Source organism: Apostichopus japonicus, chromosome 21, assembly GCF_037975245.1.
Source record: "Apostichopus japonicus isolate 1M-3 chromosome 21, ASM3797524v1, whole genome shotgun sequence".
Taxonomy (NCBI): Eukaryota; Metazoa; Echinodermata; class Holothuroidea; order Aspidochirotida; family Stichopodidae; genus Apostichopus; species Apostichopus japonicus.
The window spans coordinates 9786557-9807979 of NC_092581.1; the positions used below are offsets into that span (position 1 = coordinate 9786557).

Sequence of the window (21423 nt, forward strand, 5' to 3'; positions counted from 1 at the left end):
GTTCAATATGTCTAGTTGCATCATACGCATTTGTGGAACGCAGGCTACTATTCAAAAAGCAGTCTATATAAATGACGAATTAGGACATTATCTGTTTCAGTTCTTTCGTTAAACTCAATTGATTTTCTTTTAGAACGAGGCTAATGGAGTGCAGCAAGTAAGTCATACACTGCCATAGCATAAATGAAATACGATGTACTCTTAATTAATTTGATCCGCACACAAAGAGTACAAACGGTCACCCTGAACTTTACTTTTGAACTTCTTGCGATTACAACATTTCTAGACAATGAACTCTGCAGAACTAAAATGACCTTTGATCTCCACAGATACCAATAGAAGTTTATAATTTGTTTTTAATTTATTCTATTTACATGCCACGTTCAATCACATAGGCATGCACAAACGCCTATGCCATGACCAGTGGCTTCGAAGACCAGGTAAGACCCCTTGGATAAATGTGTCGCGAAGTTCCATTCTTGAAAAGTTTATACTTCCTTAAGACTATTATGATAATGAAAATAAATAAATAATTTATTTATTCCTGCATATTTCCCCCACTCCCTATCTACCACCCGGACCCATCTCCCTCCGCTCAAACTCCATCTCGTCAGGCCTGGCTGTAACCATCGCAGCATAGATGTCGTTTGCCTTCGGCAAGAAGTCAAACAGGGTACAAAATACTTTTCATTACCAAAAAGGGTACTTTTAATTTATGAAATTGATAACTTTAGAGGTTTGTCGCAAAACTCGGAGGAAGGGGGGGGGGGGATACAGCCACCTGACGAGCCGCTTCGCCATCCCTTTAGTGAATTTGATGGAACCCAGAAGCTGATTGCTTCTGTTTAAGAAGAGAATTTGATGGCGGGAGAAGTTACTATGATGCATCATCCAGCTTCTTTAAATATCTGCTGTGTGACTATTAAATAGGTTAGATAATTTCAATTAAATGTTTATTTTTATATATCGCTCTACAAATAATGATTATTAAAACAATAGTATGCAAAAGAATCGTAACAGGAATGAATTTAAGCTTCAAAATTTCAATAGAATACTATAGGGAAAGAAAAATAATGAAAAATCATTTTCGAGTTCACGTAACAGTTTCCTGAGTCTATATACCCTCTCGTTTTAACTTCAAACGATAAACAAAGGAGATACACGTTTTAGCAAACGACTGCTGCATCTTTCTCGATCAACATATAACATTTTACATGTAGCCTTGGTCGAGTTAAGCAGTTGATACCCAAAATTTTAATTTCGTATGCAATTCTACTCAGAGATGTTGCTTTTAGCCAATTAACCTTCTAACAGCTTATCACAGTCAATATTCCAATAACTCCAACTTTACGGTTATCTTAGAAATTATCCGACGATTATGATATAGGTTTTGTGTCAATGGGAAAAAGTTACGAAAGTAAAAAGGTTAATACTGCGATTGAGGCATACCCAGGACCCTCTGGCCCTGCATTAGAGGGTATTTTGGTCTCATACATTATAGAGGGCTTCATGGCCTCAGATATTAGAGGGCCTCCTGGCCTCATACATTAAAGGGCCACCTGGCCTCATACATTAGAGGGCCTCCTTGCCTCAGACATAGGATGGACTCCTAGCCTCAGACATTAGAGGGCCTCCTAGGCTCATACATTAAAGGGCCTCCTGGTCCCACACATTAGAGGGCCTTCTGGCCTCATACATTAAAGGTCCTCCTGGCCTCATACATAAGAAGGCCTTCTGACCTCATAAATTAGAGGGCCTCGTGGCTTCATATATTAGAGGGCCTCGTGGCTTCATGCATTAGAGGGTCCCCCTGTCCTCATACGCTAGAGTACCTTTAGAATAATCATCCCATTCCACTCACCCTCATTTTGTAAATGTTGTCGGGTTTTTTTCTATCTCTTGTATATATAGATCCTAATCAATAACTTGCGATTACTTATTGTAAATATATTAATTAATCGCACAGCTGCCTGATCGCATTATCAATTATCTAACTACTAAGGTATTGCCGCCGATGATTTCGTGTCAATGGGCGTTTGATACGTCGATGGGGTCGTTGGTGGTTGATACTGAGGTGGGGGCATCCCAGGGCCCTGCTGGCCTGTGGCTGGATATTCTGGAGCCTGGTTTTGCTGTTCATCGTAGGTGGAGTTCTCCGATCTATACAATTTAAAGTCTGTGTAGAGCGATCGGCAGTAGGATCCCATCAAGAAAAACCCCATCGTCTGAAGGAATTAAAACAAAAGTTAGTTTTATAAGAGATTAAAATAAACTTTTTATTGGTCTTTAGTTGAGTGGACCATATCAGAACAATAAATGTATTTGACGGAAGAATAAAATGTCCAAATTTCACACAACCTATTTCGCGAGTATCTACTATCCTACCATAACCATATCTTCTCCCACCCGGTCCCCTTACCCTCCCACATATAGCATTATTGTTTTGAACATTATTACTCACTTAGATACTTAGTATAATTAGATAAGTGTGTTGACAAATATGCTATCGATAGGATCAGGTTAAAGCACACTTTGTTAAATACAACCTCAAGTTCCACCGCCCTTACCCCCCCCCCCCACGTCCCCTCTCAGCTCTATTGCACCTCTCCCAGTCCCAGATCCAGTTGCTACCATCTCGACAAAATGACAAATTTCAGAAAATTGTCATTTGTCGAGATGGTAGCAACTGTGCAACTCGTTGACGTTTGCAAAGTTGCTACCATCTCGACAAATGACAATTTTCTGAATTTTGTCATTTTGTCGAGATGGTAGTAAGTGTGCAACTCGTCAATTTGCAGAAAATTGATGCATTGACGAGATCCGTTATCCCGTCAAAACGTCAATTTTCTGAAATTTGTCACGTTACCATCTCGTCAACTCGTCAATTTGCAGATAATTGTCGTTTTGTCAAGTCGGTAACTCGTCAATGCAATGTCCCTTCTACGCTTCCGTAGAAACAAGCTAGTCACCATGTATACATATAATGTTGAGAAAACGTTACCGTAACCGTGGCAACGTAAATTCTGACAATGAAAAAAAAACTGTTCTCATATTTAGGAGAACATAAACCACATGAGGTGGGGAGGGAGCTCGTAAATGTAATCAATACATTAAAACAAGGGCGTAGGAACCGGGGGGCTGGGGGGCGCCAGCCCCCCCAGTGAAAAATATGGGGGCGGAAGTATCGTTCCGCCCCCCCGCTCCGCAAGTCAGAAAACCCCTTTTTCATTTCCAAATGAGAAAAAAATCTCATTTGAAGCACCAAATTGCATCTAAGGCCAGGTGAAAATGCAAAATTCTTTACAAAATGGAGTGGGTGTTGAAGTGTGCTATATTGCACCAAATTGCATCTGAGGCCACCTGGAAATGCAAAAAAAAATCCAAAGGGGAGGGGGACACCCCCTCCCCTTACACCCCTCCCCCAGGCCGGCAATCAGTCTTCAGCCCCCCACTCAAAAGTACCTTCCTACGCCACTGCATTAAAATGTTTCACATTTCTTTGTTTCTTGTTCTTCGTTTCTTTGTTCTTGTTTCTCTGTTCTTTTCCTTTTTTAAAGTTTAATAACGACGCCGTTGTGGTAACTTTTCCTTCTATGCTATACTTTAGTAGATAGGCTAATTATATACTTTGGTTTCCACAATTACGATGTTTAGACTTTCGGTGAGAAGCGGAGGAATTTCCTACTGGAGGTTTGTGAGAGGCATGGTTTGAACTAAAAACAATGAGATACAGGAAGGAGAAAATTTCTTCTTCTTTTTTTAAGTAGATATTTCTACTATTAATATTATGACAATTGCAAACTTTTATAGTCCAAGTACCTTTTTCCTTGTTTTGGTAAAAGTCGAAATGTGTAGATGTTATATTTTATCATGTTACTTATAAGCCACTGTATTTTCTACTTACTGCAGCGGATCCGGCGTGTGCGCGAACTGCTTTAGATGCAACTACGGTTGATGAGATAAAAAACAATCCAATCATTGCAAATTCAACGATGACTTGCTGGAAAAGTAAATAAAAGGAAAAGAGAAAACACAAGGGTTTATGAGTCTGATGGATTGACAATTCATTCGAATTGATTATGTTTCCTCACTCAGTCACTCAGCCTCAGCCGCCAACTTCATATCAATTCCTTAGCGCCATTGCCTGTGCGGCACGCGAACTGAGTTCGACCGCCGCAGTTTTAGGCCTATGACTTTACCATATAGAACATTTTCCTACAGCCATAACGTGAAAAGTTTATACCGACAAAAACAAATAGTTCAAACGGCACTAAACAGAGAAATGTGTTGTCTCTTCAAGTTCTGTTATTTTCTTAACATTACAGTTCAAATTTCCATCTGACTTGGGTGATTTAAGATGCAAGGTTAATAAATATCGAACTCAAAATCCTCATTGATTACACACAGTAAATACTGAAGAAAATCACAATTAGATAGCCGTACTTTGTTCGCGTAACTATCCTCTTGAATATTCATTGTCAAATTTAGTTCAAGCGGTTTTGGAAAGGATTTTTTCTTAACTTTAAATTGATGTTAAATTCATTTTCGTTGGTCACTATCTTTAATCGGACCAAGTACAGTCCAATCGAATGTCTTCTAAGAAAAATATAAGTTTCGCTTTCTTCGGTGGGCACGTCGTTACGTAATATGTGTATCCTGTACTCTGCAATAGGGTACAGCCACGCAATGCACATGTGTTCACCTGCAACGCCACAGCCGAGATTCGCTTTCAAAACGTCATATTTTATCGAACTTAATATTATTTTCAAGAAAATGACCGTAGAATTTGCATCATTAAATGTTGAAGCGAGTAAGTACCAATTAATTTATCTAATGCAATCCTTATTATATAGAAACACTGTTTAAGACCCCCCTGATGAATGGAATAGTCCAACCAACTTGCCCGCACAGAGCCACAGGATTTTCGGTCAAGGTGATGAGTCATACGCGTTGGTCAGTAAAAGGGGGCTATTTTGAAGGATGTTTAGTGTGCAATTTAGAAAGAAAGGAATTGATATAAATATTTGTTTCTATATGTGTTTATATATATAAACGTACATATATATATATATATTTATATATATATTTGTATGTTATATATATGTATATATATATATATATATATATATATATATATATATATATATATATATGTATATATAGTTATTTATATCAACAATATATATATATAGTTATATATATATATAAATGAAAATCGTAATGAGTTGGAAAATCAAGAACAGTGAAAAAACTTTCAGCCTCCACCGAGATTCGAACCACGGGCCTTCCGCTTGTCCAGAGGTTCGAAACCGGTAAGGAAGGTCGTAATTCCACTGTAGGCGTTTTTCACCTGTATCGAACAATACTAGTTCTGTTTTTGGGGACATATTTTGCCTTACTCTAGAGATCAAACATGATGCTAACCAACTCGAATTCCATTGTTGTTATATATATAGCTATATGTATGGTTATATATATAAATATAGTTATATATTTAGTTGAATTGAATGATTTCAGGTACAGCTTATTATACTCACTGCAAGAAGCCATGGAAATGACGTCATCGATTTCCTCCACCCAGTAAAATGTGCCACCATTAGACACAATGCAAAGAGGAAAGAAAGGAAAGCTACAGTGGCGAAAAACTTAAAGGCTCCAGGATGATAACCTTCTTCCGTTACCATGACAATAAATGCCGTCAGAGAAACTACCTAAAAGAGGATGATAAATATAATTCCTGTGAAATTAAGGCACTTGGCACACCTATAAGATTGATATCAGTAGCACTCATCCATGTTTTCACGTTTTCATAAACTTCAAAAAACAACACGAAGGTTATACACGTCTGTATGATAAGGATCATTAAGATTTTACTGTGGAACCTCTCCATCTAGAAATATTTTGTGCAGTATTCCTTTACATAGGCAGGGTTGTAGCATGATTATAAAAACAATGTCAAGCCATATGTCCATATTGACTCCAAGTCCACAGCTAGTATTTCAGTATGGTGCGATACGTAGGCCTATGCCTATTTCAGTATGTCTTATTGACAGAATCTAATTCTGCGAGAAATTCGGTAAATCTTGTCGGGGTTTAGTTAGCTAACTTGTTCGGATCTGTACTCGTAAAGGATATTTCAAGCTTGATGCTTGAAACTTCAAAATTTTAAAAACAAATCTCAGATTTGAGGAATAACCCTCAATTTCGACTTGTAATGTTTAATAGTGACTGCATAGTCGAAATTTTTTAAGTTTCTGTACAGGGAACTTCGACATTTTATTTCAATTTTTTTACTATTTTCTCGAAATGTCGATTTTCTTTGTTGATATTTTTTTACCCTGAATGTTGGAGAGCAAGTCCAAATTTCGAATTTCTAGCTTGATATCAAACTTTCTGCGTTTTATCTATAAACAGTTCCTCAAAATTACTATCAAACTTTCAATTTCTTATCTAACAAAGTTTGCATTTTTTGATATATCAAACGTTCAAATATCGCTCAGAATCTCGACTTTTCTTGCAAAATTTCGTCTATTTCATGTTTTATCTTTCGACTTTTTTTCTCTCGAAACTTCGAATGTTTTATCCCAAAATATCTTGACTGCATTCTCTAAGATATACACTGTTTAATATCGAGATTGTGATTTGTTCCTCGAAATATCTTCTTTTTTGGGGTGAAAGCTTCAATGCATGTATCTCATCATTGCGACCAGTGCTGTAAAGAACAGGGGCGGATCCAGCAATTTATAGGCCCTAGTGTCGTTGAAGCGACTCTCGTGTGAGTAGCCCTGCCCCCATCCCCTCCCCTCCCTCCCCACCCCCAACCCGGTGCATTCTGAGGTATATTTAGATTATAATTAAGGTCAGTCATATAGACGAAAGGCGGTGCTAATAACTACTTCTGGATGTTTGTGTGAAGTTGAAAAAGGGTGTAGGTAAACCCCCTGCTCTGACCCCCACCCCAACCCCGATCGTCTCGTGTGAATATTACATGATACAAAGTTAACGACCGAAACCAAAAAATTTGAACTTTAAAATGGTTCCATTCAACCAGAAAACAGACTGTCAACTCACCGTTTGAAATATTGTAAGTCTGCCGCTCCTCGACTTCAAGTACTCTAAAGTAGTCTCACTCGTCACGTTATAAGACATTTTTCCTACTATAATTCCACACACACAAAACACAACTGATTTTCTTTGATTCTGTACTGCAGTCTTTCAATACAAGTGTCTGTTTGAATGTCTGAGCAACAATGGTAGTATGGAAGATTGAATTAGCTTGAACTGAAACGGTTCGCTGAATTCTTTCATAGTTTACAAAACTACACCCGTCATCACATGGTTATGAACACAGGGCTCATAAAAGGCGCTTACACCCCCAAATCACGAGTATATACTAAATATATCGTCATAACTATTTGTAGTGTGTTGATGTCAGTGTATAGGCATTATACGCTATACAATAATTTCCTCATTGTAACTAGTATATTATATAGACACTATTGAACTTTGCCCCTGCACCCTAAAGTGCTTCCATAGTCCACCTGTGACAAATAAGTGCTGTTGTTATTTAATTACTGATTATAGTAATTACGTATTGGTTGGTGTCCAAATACGTGCAATTTTCAGTCAGAAATTCTATATACTCTGAAAACAGTGCCAGGCTTAATTTAATGTGGGAGTATTAATTCAGTGCGTGGTCGTGTGCACAGGGTTTGGAAAGGTTGGTGTGAGGGGTGGGGGGGGGGGGTTAAAATGTTCCGACTGTTTCAGGTAGGGGGTCTGAAATCCTCTTCAGAGAACTACAAATGTAAATGTCTGAAGCATATTTAGGCTATAAAAAAAATATATAATTAGTTTGACTTTGGGGGGGGGGGGGGGGGGTTCAGCGGGCATGGGAATTCAGTTCTATCCCCCCCCCCATCATAGTTAATGTAGTCCTCATATCCAATCTGAGATTAATAGCTCAATTCGTAGACGTCTATATGTGAATTTCAAAGATGGAAATGATACCTTGGTAATTGTATTGCTCAGAACAAGTGCGTTGTATTAAATATTAGAATACTAAGTCAATATATATGATGGACATGGTTGTATCATTACCTAAAGTCAATGTCGTTATAGGTACCGCACCACAATTAATTGCTCCCAATGACTTAAACACTAAACTCGGCACTTTCCAAGGCCGATAGAGCATAGATAGAAGTTTTCAAGTGACTTGTCCTACCCACCATATGATAGCTAAGGGCTTGGGTTATCAATTTTTGATTTGGAAGCAAGAAAAGCTCAAAGTTTATTTAGCGTTAAAAGCATCTTTCCATGCAGAGCTGTATATCTCGAACTAACTGGGAACGGCTTGAGGTGGCTATGGAAACATTACAAGCACTCCAACTTTTCTTATCTCTCTGCACTATCGCCATGCCACGACTAACGGACTCTACGTTACAATGGAACTAGCCCATGTCTATGAAAATCAACCAGTCTCTATCAACAGTATAACCACGAAAAATGAATGTTCCTTTGATCTTTCATTTTGTCCTTTCCCCCTCCCCACCCCCCCCCCCCCCACCCCCGCATAGTTCCATCTCCTGATCGTTTGTTTCTTTGTTTGTTTCTTCGCCCGCTCACGTGTACGCCCGTTCGTCTATTCGTCTGTTCGTTTCATTCATTTGTACCTACGTAGCTCCCCTACAGGGAGCTGCTTTGTGTAAGCGTTGGGATTCCCCGTTGTTTATTTCCTTTCACTGCCTCTTCTTATTTTTGTATTGTTCTTTCTTTCTTTTTTTTTATTGTTTTTTTTTCTTTTTTCTTTTTTATTGTTATGTGACTTAGGTGCGCAGGACGCTGTGTCCCTTTGCCCGAAGTCAAGTCAGTATTGTTATGTAGTGAAGTTGTTCATTTTCCTCGAGATGGATTATGAACAAAAAAACAGAACTTTCAAAAGAAAAGAAAAGAGCAGGATCAGTGGGATACTTTCCTAGATCGACTTGAAGATTAGGCCATAGATTAATGGATTAAAGCGGCGGACTATCCGGGATTAAACCTGCTAAATTTATAATAACCAATTTTGTTTATATCTCGATGACATTTACAGAATTTTTGAAATCTATACATGATAAAAAAAAAATATATTAAAAAAAATAGGAAACTGCGAATATTTAAAGTATACCATCTGTGATATATAACATTATAAATATATGGAAATAAAAAAAAAGAAGAACAAACTATAATGTTAAGTCACATGACATGAAGTAAATTGTCTAGATCTAATTTTAATATATTTCTACATTTTTGGTTTTTAAATTTCTTCATCCCCAAAGTTACACCTAGAGAATCACGTAGCAACATTTCAAATAAACAATAGCGACATCTCAAGCGCTTGCAATGTGAATGGCAAAAAGGGTATAGTGATGTGCTATCATTCTGGTCATGCGCATTGCTTATCTGTTATATTTTAATATATCCTATCACGAGAATAGGCTCCAGGCCAGTGGCGGAGCGTCCATACAGTCAGGGGGCGGATACCCCCCCCCCCTGACGGACTCAAATGAACTGCTGGCGCCCTTTTCAGCTTTTTACCACTTTACTTATTTGCGATTATTGACATTTGTACTGCGCTCTCATCTACCTTTTGACATTTGTCACATTTTTTGGGTGTAATTTTCTGCCAAATGCTCTAACGGCTATTTATTCTTCGTTTATCTGCAAATTAGCAAGGCCCGGAAAGGGTCATTTCCGGCGATCTAGGGAGTATCTTTACTCAAAAAAATTTTGTACGCTCCGCGCCAACCTGTGGTGGCGCTCCGCTTAGATAGTGTCGAAAGCGCCCCTACCAGTGGCGGCGGAACCGGGGGGGCTTGGGGGGGGCTCAGCCCCCCAATGAAAAAGTTGAGGGGCAAATGCATGATAAGCCCCCCAATATTTACCAAGGCTCCGAAACGTGCATCTGCCCATTTTTCAATGCATACTTGTCGATCTGTCCGATGCACACGTATACTATGTAGGTGTAATAATTTTAGTAATTGCTGGGGGACCCTGGTCCCTCGGCCCGTCCCCTGGCTATAGACCACATTGTCACCCCAACCGCGTCTTCACGCCCCGTGAAAAGTGGAAGCAGTGAGTGTGAGTATCAGTGAGCGTAACACAACTTCGTCTTAGGCCAATGACTTGCCTCATTTCAGCCAATTCTCTAACATCCCCTTACTTAGTGGCGGAGCGTCCATATATACAGTCAGGGGGCGGATCCCCCCCCCCCCCCTCCTGACGGAATCAAATGGACTGCTGGCGCCCTTTTCAGCTTTTCACTACTTTTAACTTATTCGCGATTATTGACTATTTTATTGCGCTCTCATATGCCTATTGACATTTGTCATATTCTGTTGGTGTAATTTTCCGACAAAATGGCGACGACACCTATTTATTCTCCGTTTATCTGCAAATTAGCAAGGCCCGGAAAGGGTCATTTCCTGCAATCTAGGGAGTAACTTTACTCAAAAATTTTCTGTACGCTCCGCGCCAATCTATGGTGGCGCTCCGCTTAGATAGTGTCGAAAGCGCCCCTAAACGGACCATTCTTGCCCCCTGACCAATACCCCTAGCTCCGCCACTGCCCTTACTACACTCAAAAACGCTTTGCGAGTACACTACGAGTAATAGCTACTCTCTTAAAACACCATCGAATATACAAATTACAATGTTTTTACAGACTTTTACGTGCAATCTGAGAAATTGCAGGCTTGAGACCCATATTTTAGGGCTAGGTATTCGCAGCATAAAACACTCGGGAAGTGCCGTTTCCGGCCATCTGGAGGTTTGAAAAACCCAAAAATTTTCTTGTACGCTCCGCGCCAACTGATGGTGGCGCTCCGCTTAGATAGTCTCCACACATTAGCCCCCCAATAATTTTTCCGTTCCGCCGCGCCTGGCCCCTACAGACCATTCTCGCCCCCTCTGACCAATACCCCTAGCTCCGCCACTGCTCCAGGCCTCCATGCAAACTAGAGTCCCGCGCAAAGTAGTAAGCCTCTAAATTCTCATACATATTCCCTTTCTTTTTTTCTTTTCTTTTTTTGCCTTGTCCGTTATGCAGGCCGCATTAATTAGGTTTTGAAAAATTGCCAACGGGCCGTACTTTTGATCCCTGCCATGGTATTCAAACTCAGTTGTTTTGGATACTCTATAGTTTTCACCCTCATCGTCGTATTGGTGTGCGCACCCTCCAATGGCAGATTGTGGTAATGAGTCTTCGTGAAGGAGATATTCCCCTACCCTTTGAGAAACTTGTATATGATTAAGGGTACATGTATAGTTCAAAAATGGTGATATTGTGCAACTTTTGAAATGAATTATATTCTAGATTTGTTCCCTTTTTTTCCAGAAATATTTAATTTTTTCTTCCGTTTTTTTTTTTTTTTTTTTTGGGGGGGGGCCTTCTTTTGAAGGGCCGACCCATAGCTATAGGTAATTAAGATCAAGTTCCACCAGTGAAGGCTACAGTTATATGTCAGGCTTTAAACAATATTAATCATCTATTTTACCTGTTGCATAAATTGTCAACAACTGCAATGGAATTGGAAAAGATTTGATCTCGTTTTAGGTTTTCGTCGTTTTATTTTGGACTATACCATTCGATAATAGGTTAGCTTCGAGTTTAACAATAGTGGAAGATTGGCATAGATTATGGATTTATAATAATATAAAAAATATTAATTCACTGCAGTAAAATAGGTAAGGGGCATGTGAGGCGTCTTTCTCAAATTATTTTGAACAACGACTGTTGTAGATTCGTAACACAAATTAAAAAAAAACACCCCTACGTAACAGTGGAATATTCCCACCGGCGACCACTGGGACATGATACGTTTTAACTAATGTTGTGCATTGTAAATGAACACCTATATACGAGTGATTTAAACATAACTGTTTACATGGGTTAAACAACGAATATAACACCAGTATAGCGCGCATCCTGACCTTATAGTCCACCGTATCTGCATTACATAACTATAGCAACACACCTGTAGGTACATACGTCATCAAAAGCTCGTGAAAATTCACGCAGATTTATTATCTGGCAATATTTCCTTCAAGAACGCAGAACAAGTTTGTTATGTATCAAACGTAATTGTATTCGTTTGTATAGGTTATCTCAGAGCACGAACGATATTTCGCAAGGGAACAAAAATGAGCACATGTTCGTTCGCAACAAGTTTCACTTGCAACTTTTTATCTACTAAATGTATTTCTTCATTCGTATATTGTAGTTTGTACATGCAGTGTTGTACAGTTACGCCTTGACATAGTCAGGAAAAATATATAAATACAAAAAAAAGTCCAATAAGTTTGATTTATTGATTTATTTCTTTGCTACTCAACGATATGAACGGGAAAATCTGACCAAAAAACACTATGTCAAATTTAACGGGAAATTCAGCAGATATTGTCGAAAGTGATAACCTTTCATTTGGAACAATTTTCACTATTATTGTTTTAATTTGTGGATTTGCGTTCAATTTGCTCTCCGTTGTTAGTTTGGGTCTTCATTCTGGAAACGTTAAGAAGAAAACCATCCCAATTACAATCATGACCCAATTAATATGGTGTGATTTCATAGCTGTGCTGGTATATGCTTTGAGAAGAGGTATACAGGATCAACTCAAATCTTTCGGAGATGTCTTCTTCTGTAACGTCTTTGGGGTCACTAACATCTTTTTTTCCTTACTCAGTGGTTTATTCGCAATGTTTATGGCATGTGAGCGATATTGTGCACTAGCCATGCCTTTCCGTTACAGACGTTGCTTTACAATGCAAAAGACTTTACTGACTTCGCTCTCCCTCACCATATTTGCGGTCCTCGTGAGTTGTCTGCCTATTTTGGGCCTAGGCTCGTACGAACTATCTGGTTTCGAAGACAATAATACCTATTGTAAGTTGTTCTGGAAGCCAGACGAGCCCCCTCTGTACACCCTACAGTTTACCATCTACTTCTCTGCTTCGATGATTCTAACAACCGTAGTCGTTGGCTGCAACATTGGTTTGACGTTAGAGCTCTTCCGAATGCGACGAAAAATCGCCGATTTGACGCAGGGTCAACATGTGGCGAAAGGTCATGAAATCAAGTTCGTGTGGACAGTTATGGTCATAACTCTAGCGTTCCTCTCATGTTGGTTGCCTTGGGTAGTAAGTATCAACTCACTGACAAAATAACAATCGTTATCTTTATTTTGTGGTCCACCGATCTTGGCCTTGAGTTGCAAGTATCTCATCATCTCAATAATTACAATCACCATGGGCGTCCGCACGGGGGGAGGGGGAGGGCGGACATGCACTTAGCTCCCGCCCGTGGAAAATCAAAGAAGTAAACAATACAGCTCAAAAAATATCTCAAAATGCTATAGCGTCCGGGGCTTCACCTCCTGTAGCCCACTGTGACTTTCCCATACATTCAGATGAAATTGAGTTCTTCTCTCAAATCTATGTTTGTGCTTAAATTAAACATCTGAAAAGTGAAAGATTCACAGGGGAAATTCCCCTCTCCCCCCCCCCCCTCCCCCCACCAGCGCTTGGAATACATTCTCTCTGACATGTGTATTCATGCTTAAATTTCGCTACGAGAGAAGTTTCCGAAATGCTGCAGCTGCCGGGGTTCTTCGGCCCCTGGACCCACTAACAGTGTTGCAGCCGGGTACTATTATACGAGTACCAAGTACTTCATACCAATTACCAAGTATTTGAGGTTCCGAGTTCCAAGTACCATAGTCCGAGTACTGCTTTTTTTAGTATCAGTTTACTAAGTACGAATACTTTATCATCCGAGTACTTTGATTTCATTTATTAAATATATAAGAACTTCTCCCTGATGGTCGTTGTAAGCAGCTGACGTAACAGAATGTTATTTGAATGTTTTGCAGTATACAATGCTTTTCGTAAAAACAGCTCGGTGTTGTTATGCACCATAATATGGCCTTGTATTCATTGTAAAGTTCAATCTATTTATATATTATTTCTCTGTTTTGGACGCCATCTTGATTTCATATCTTAAAATTTGCAATAAATTGTGACGTCATGACGTTACAGTCGGAAATATAGCGTAACACACGGTTTACATAGATTGTAACTTTACACGTGACCGTTATAGGCCCACTCATCTTCAGTTTTCAGCAGAAGTCAATTTTAACCTCAGGAACCAAGTCACTGCCCACCCCACGCCCCCACCCCACTCCCATTGTTTGAACACGTTAAATTAATCATCTGGTTAAGTCTACTCTTTCCCAGTAGATGTCTTTGGTCAAGATGGATCTTTGAGTATCGTGACCGATGAATTATTATTCGTCTTTGAATGCATCCACTCATCTTATTTTATTCCTGCCGTTTCTTAAGACCCTCCATTCCCGCCCCCAGCACCTCCACCTCACCCACCCAGCCTTGGTTGCCTTCCCTTCGAACCCCCTACCTTTAGACACTCTTTTACAACTTAGCGAAATGTTTGAACTGTTTGAAATGTTTTGTTTTTTCTCATTCAGTTCGGACTTGCTATATGTAAACTCGGTCTGACGTCGTCTTCGGAACTGGTCGTGTTTTCATCTCGTATGCTCGTACTGAATCATGCGATGGACCCATTTATATTCCTAGTTTCAAGATATGCGAGGAAGGGCCATCGACTGCTAACTGGCAGGAAACCAGATATCTCATCCCGTACCACTGTAGGATTATCCACGATGAATACCCATCAAAACGAAGGTAAACAATGTGATGAAGTATGTTGATGTGACGGTGTGATGTCACGTGTTGTCATCTGATGGAATGAGATGGGATGCCAGGGATGTGCATGTGATGTGATGTGACGTGGTGTGATTGCCTTGATGTGATGTGACGTGATTTGATGTGATGAATATTATGTGATATAGCACTGGAACGGGGTATTTGTCAACATGACCAAATAACACTAAACATCAGTAACCAAGATGCTTGGTAGAGGTATTTAGAGTAAGGCATAAAAATGTCATCAAAACAGAACTAGTATTGTTTGGTACAGGTGACAAACGCCCACAGTGCATAATGACGACCTTCCTTACTGGTTTCAACCTCTGGAGACATATATAATCAGTGTCCATGTTTCATATGATTCGGAAAAACCTAGTTTTGTCTCAATTTCTTTCATTTGGACGGCTGGATTTTTGTTCTTGAAAAATAAATGGTATATACAGAAACAAGATTTCAACAAACCAATTTACGTAGCCTATCAATCTTTTCGTGCTGTGCATGAATGCTTGGACATTTTGTTAACATCGAGTGATGTTAGCATTTGTTAGATGTTAACAAAATGTCCGCTTTATATTCAAGACGTGTTAACAAATGCACGAATTCATATATATACTGAAGGTTGGATATAGGACAGGAGTTTTACTCCGTAAAATTTCGTTTTAGTTTCTTATTGGGTAGGGCATTTTCTCTGCTCGTTTAAAATTAATTTCTAGGTTTTCTGATGTCTGATTTACTTGGGGCCTATACATACTTTAAGATCTTAGTCTTATTAGACGCTCAAAATACAATTTTGATCGCAGTTCCTGATTATTTAAACTATTACCATAGCAACCCGATAACTTTGTTTATAATTCTATGGTTAGCTTTTAAAAGATTAGATGCATGTTGCGGTTAGCAATGCGTAATTAACTATATAGTGCTATTCAATCTATGAATTGTCTCCACAGAGTTGAAATCAAAGCTCGCGTTGACAAGAATATGTATAAGAATATTTATGTGCGCAGAGAGTAACTGACAGTTTTCCTGGTTTTGACGAAAATCCTCAAGTTTACCTTATTACCAATCCCATTAAACAAATGACGTTTCACTACTAATATTTATTGTCTTTGTTGTCGTTGTTGCCCTCAATTATATTTGCTGATTAAAGGAACATTTTATCTGTTTATTAAATAATTGTATACCTTTTACCCTTTCTTTTCATTTTTTTTTTCTTTTTGGTTAATCAGAATAATTTCTTTATTTTTCGAAACTCTTTAGAAATGCTATAGCAGTGACGGTCACTGGTCCACTCTTTTATTGTTGCGTTGATATATGATATTATATTTCATATTCCCTTTTAGTGATTAGTAAGAAAGAGGTAGTTGAGGTAGTTGAGGTAGTTGAGGATGTGATCTTCTAAAGTAATGAGTTCTTTCCTATCGAAAGTGAGCGATATATATATATATATATATATATATATATATATATATATATATATATATATATATATATATATATATATATATATCGTCGGATATATATATATATTTATTTATATATATCCGACGATATTTTCTTTCTATAGGGGTGAGGTAATGGTGGGGCAGTGTTGACCGGACTGGTATTTAGAAGTGAACTATATAGAACACAATATTTCCATGTTTGTAACTATATTTTTACGGTATAAGTAGCATATATAGCACGATACCTATCTATTTCCCCCACCAAAGTTCATCACAGTGAGTGTGTTGCAAATTAACAAATAACTTACCATATTCCATACTATATATGTAGCCTACCAGATATATCCATATTTCAGTAAATAACACACAAATTTCTTAAAACCTTTTTGAATTCTCTAGTCTCATAAACATGACCTAACCTTTAATAACTGGAGTATCACATTTTTAGTGACTTCAGACGGTCGGTAACATATATTTATTTATGTATACCTGATTATAAAGTAGACAGGGACTCATCAGAATAATTCATCATTTTTAGGTCAATTAATATAAAATATTCCTAATTTTAATGTTACTTCGAGTTATAACTCATCCCGACGTGGGGAGGGGGTTAGTTAAGGCACGCCTGAGGAGATTCGGTCATGGCATACAGCCCCGATTCTCGAATCCAATTAGCGTACCTTTGAAATACGAGTTAAAGAACAAATGCGTTAGAAGAACAGATGAGAACAATACAGTGAAAGGCGGTGGGGTGGGGTGGGGCTGGCGCTGTGGCGGTTACATAATTTACCCGGACTAGACCTAACTCTCGACTTCTCAGAGCTCAGGTACCACTCTGCGAAGCTACCACAAATGTGAAATGATGTTCGTAACTCCCACAATGATAGTAATACATGCTATGTATATTTGGGAATCTCGACCGAACTAATATTGGCTGTCTCCACCTCTCTTATTTCTTGCTCTCTTTCTCTCTTCCGTTCAGGCAAAGACTTCATACACACATCGAAGACGAAGAAACAACAGGAAACTGTGCTCACGCACCAATCACGTCAAGATGGATAGTAGTACCGTAGCACTGTTATCCGTCGCACGGGTGGGTCGGAGGGGGGGGGGGGTCGGCACAACGACTACTACGTGTATGCGAAACTATCAATAAGTAAAAATAAGTCATATTACAAAGACTGCTCAAAATTTTATACGACGAGGTTCTCCAAGCTTCTAAGTTTATAATATAAGGGCGTATGGAAAGCCGTTTTAACATTTAATAAGGAATTTCAGATATCTCGAAATAATTTCAGATATCTCAAATTAAATTACAGATATCTCAAATTTATTTAAGATATCTACAAATAATTGCAGATATCTTAAAATCAATTTCAGATATCTCGAATAACCAGAGAAATTCAGATATCTGAAATTGAATTCGAGATATCTGAAATTGAATTCGAGATATCTGAAATAGAATTTCAGATATCTCGAATTCAATTTCAGATATCTGAAATAGAATTTCAGATATCTCGAATTCAATTTCAGATATCTCGAATTCAATTTCATATATCTCGAATTCAATTTCAGATATCTCGAATTCAATTTCAGATATCTTGAATTAGAATTGCAGATATCTCGAATTAATTTTCAGATATCTAGAATTCAATTTCAGATTTCTGAAATTGAATTCGAGATATCTGAAATAGAATTTCAGATATCTCGAATTCAATTACAGATATCTGAAAATTTCCGAATAAATGTTAAAATGGCTTTCCATAGGTAGCCATTTTAACATTTAATCGGAAATTTCTGCATATGCATTTCAGATATCTGGAATTCAATTGCAGATATCTCGAATTCAATTTCAGATATCTTGAATTAGAATTGCAGATATCTCGAATTAATTTTCAGATATCTAGAACTCAATTTCAGATATCTGAAATTGAATTCGAGATATCTGAAGTAGAATTTCAGATATCTGGAATTCAATTTCAGATATCTGGAATTCAATTTCAGATATCTCGAATTCAATTTCAGATATCTGAAATAGAATTTCAGATATCTGGAATTCAATTTCAGATATCTCGAATTCAATTTCAGATATCTCGAATTCAATTTCAGATATCTCGAATTCAATTTCAGATATCTCGAATTCAATTTCAGATATCTCGAATTCAATTTCAGATATCTGAATTAGAATTTCAGATATCTCGAATTAAATTTAAGATATCTCGAATTAAATTTAAGATATCTCGAATTTAATTTTAGATATCTGAAATAGAAATTTAGATATCTAAAATAAGAAACAATTTAAGATATCTGAAATTACCGATTAAATGTTAAAATGGCTTTCCATAAGGGCGCTCATGTCATGGCTTCTCATACCTTACGCACAACAACTGCTTGCACGTATATCTTTATGTTGACACGTATTCGTTTGATTCGTCTGATCGCAACGTGAAACCACTTGTGTTACTGTGCCGAAGGCGTTAAATTAACTCCGTACTGAAAGTGAAACGTTAGTGTGACTTGTTGGAATTTTTTTTTTTGAGTTTAACGATGTACCTCATCATTTTGTAAGGTGGCCGCCTCGCTGGGTTTTTTTTTGGGGGGGGGGGTGGTGGGGTTGCGACAGCCTCGCAAAATGATTAACTGCTTCAGAAGAGGAATAAAAAATGTAATGATTGCAATCCAACCTTATTAACACACGCCATTTTCTGACATTGAACATTGATTGTGAACACTAAATTGAAGCAACAAAATAAAAGTTCTTCTGCCTATTTAACATAGCATGTTTGTCTAATTTATTGTTAGGGTGATTGACATTAGGATGTCTAACAACATTTTCCGGGGGACCATGCCCACGTCGGGAGACCACCCCCCCCCCCCCCTCCACTCCCTACCGCAAGGTATGCTCACGCCCTCCAGTGTCACAATTACCTCCTCTCACACGGGATACCCCCGCGGGACCCCTGTGCTATGCAGAACAAATCGTAATACTGCCACAACAACAAAAAATAATAAGATATCTCCTATTAGAAGCACCCTCCTGTATATATGACTCTCCAGAATCTAGCTTTCCGCGCTTTACAAAATATCTGCTACAATCAGGTTTTTGGCAATCGGTTACAAAGTGTGTCTTATAGTTTAATCAATTGCAACTTTATTTTGAGTAATTCTATATAATGACAGTGGAGTGCCCCCCCCCCCCCACCTTACCTCCAACCCCATTGCCAGGCTGGGAATGACGTTCAGTTGGGGGATTTTTCACACGTTAAATGTATTTATTAGCACAACTTCGCATTTAGATCTAATTATAGACCTAATGTTTAGTTTAAATATTCCTCAGCATTCTTCACCGCTTTAGCTCCAACCGTTGAGTTTTCTTTTAGAATCCCTCACCCCCCCCCCCCCCCATTTCAATGAAGACGAATTCAACGACCCCATATCCGCACCCCTCGTTCGTAAACTAAGGTCATCCGCCTACAGCTCGCCTATAAAGGTCTCTGTCCCTATAATATCTACATCAGTCGAGGTAAATTTGGAATTCGTTCAACGAGAAAAGCAATTATATTACTGTGACAATATGCATTCATGAGCTGGTATTGGCGATGTCCATCAGAATAATCTTTCTTTGAACGGGACAGAAAGCAAGCCATCGTCAGTGGCCTTATATATGTGATAGAAAAAAAAACTGTAATGAAGAACTTCCCCAAGCAGCTACCTATGGAACGAGAAAAGGGAAACCATATTTCGTTGTCTAAACTAAGTTTGTTGCTGTCTAAACTAAATTTGTTGCTGCTGTTTTACCATGTTGTTGCTCAAACTCACGTTGATGTCTAAAAGTCCGTTGTCTAAACTTACGTCGTTGTCTAAACTTACGTCGTTGTCTAAACTTACGTTAAACTTAGCAACGAAATAAGTTTTCCCTTTTCGCGTTCCATTGCTACGAACAATCTTATTCCATTATGCGAGATATCGTAGATTATTTGATGTACAATGCTGACGACTTGAGCAAGTTTAAATATGGCATCATCGACCCACTTATAATATTGATTACAATGTTCTTTTTTCTGACATGAAGTTGGGGTTTGCAAATGTTGAATCTAAAAATATTAAAGCTCTTAAACATGAGCTAATTATGGCATTGTTAGCAGTGCCATATACTGTTAAACATTCTACTTTGAAAATATAAAAACTAAAACAAAGAAAAGATCAAACTTTTCAGAGCCTCGTGCCATTATGACGTCACAGAGTTATAAATAGAAAACTCCCCACCCCCAAACACTATTTTCAAACAAGGATATCTTCCGAAGGGAACAAGATTTTGGGGGTGTTGTGTCACCACAAAGACCTCTACCAAACGCATAAACTTAAAATGATTGTTTTGGGTTCGTGTCTTCGATTAATAAGGCAGACTTAACATACAGCCGATTCAGTATCTACACTCTGGTGTGATATGAACAAATTTATATATGTTTGTCCCATATACTGCATGAATCGCTTATATATTATTTTACGCTGTCAATTTGAACTGTTTTCTAGTTTTAATTCGGTGATAATTTAATATAAAAGAAAAATCTGTGTCATTTGCTGATGGATTGAGAGGTGAAAAGAAACCACCGCCAGGTAGCTATAAACCTATAAAATGATGAATTATTTTTTAATATTTGGTTCATTCTCGTCTTAATTTCTTCAGTTAATAATCCTTTCTTTAGATATTGGTTTGTTCTTCTAGGGAACGATGCGTTTTCGAGAGAAGTGTAATCTGATCATGTTTCTTTATCGTTTTCATGGTTTGAGTCTAGAAAGAATATACATGAGGAAATAAACATACTGTTTTATCCGTCACTTGTGCTAGCATACCACGTTTACGGTTTAAGGTGTAGTATGGAGCAGCAGGTCCTACCGCAGCAATAGAAATAAGCCCCACAATTAGAGTAACAAAAGTCTATCAATGGCTTCGGCTTCGGTGAGCGATCTTGTATATTGGCACAGCTATATTAGACGCCGGATATGGCACTTTCGGGCTTAATGGACTAGCCACCTTAAATATTATTTTGGTCGACAAGACGGCAGATGAAAGAAGGGGCCCGTCTGGATATCTAAATGAATAATCAATAGGTCACAAAGAGTACATCAAACGCGTTTGGTTTACTGACTGCACGTTTAATATCAATGCTATGGGTACGTGGTTCATACTTCGTTACTGAAATTAGGTCTACTCGCAAGG

General features: G+C 38.3%; 2 protein-coding genes across 2 annotated transcripts; one reads left to right on the forward strand and one right to left on the reverse strand.

Annotated features, from left to right (window-relative positions):
- Positions 1-936: 936 nt before the first annotated feature.
- Positions 937-7433, reverse strand: LOC139962857 (uncharacterized). Its single transcript, XM_071963239.1, has 4 exons — positions 7072-7433; positions 5538-5711; positions 3905-4000; positions 937-2225 (listed from the first exon to the last, which is right to left on the reverse strand). Exons 1-4 carry the CDS (start codon positions 7147-7149, stop codon positions 1998-2000), a joined length of 576 nt encoding a protein of 191 aa, XP_071819340.1. The 5' UTR covers positions 7150-7433; the 3' UTR covers positions 937-1997.
- Positions 7434-12720: 5287 nt separating this feature from the next.
- Positions 12721-18975, forward strand: LOC139963026 (prostaglandin F2-alpha receptor-like). Its single transcript, XM_071963487.1, has 3 exons — positions 12721-13176; positions 14520-14736; positions 17185-18975. The coding sequence occupies exons 1-3, from the start codon at positions 12736-12738 to the stop codon at positions 17262-17264; spliced, it is 738 nt and encodes a 245-aa protein (XP_071819588.1). The 5' UTR covers positions 12721-12735; the 3' UTR covers positions 17265-18975.
- The last annotated feature ends 2448 nt before the right edge of the window (positions 18976-21423 follow it).

Excerpts from the sequence above, each read along its gene's own strand:
- LOC139963026 (XM_071963487.1), top strand. The coding sequence starts at position 12,736 with ATGTTTATGGCATGTGAGCGATATTGTGCACTAGCCATGCCTTTCCGT. Across the intron at positions 13,177-14,519 it reads CATGTTGGTTGCCTTGGGTA|TTCGGACTTGCTATATGTAA; the intron begins GTAAGTATCAAC and ends TTTCTCATTCAG. Across the intron at positions 14,737-17,184 it reads GAATACCCATCAAAACGAAG|GCAAAGACTTCATACACACA; the intron begins GTAAACAATGTG and ends TCTTCCGTTCAG.
- LOC139962857 (XM_071963239.1), bottom strand. The coding sequence starts at position 7,149 with ATGTCTTATAACGTGACGAGTGAGACTACTTTAGAGTACTTGAAGTCG. Across the intron at positions 5,712-7,071 it reads GACTTACAATATTTCAAACG|GTAGTTTCTCTGACGGCATT; the intron begins GTGAGTTGACAG and ends ATCCTCTTTTAG. Across the intron at positions 4,001-5,537 it reads CATTTCCATGGCTTCTTGCA|CAAGTCATCGTTGAATTTGC; the intron begins GTGAGTATAATA and ends TTACTTTTCCAG.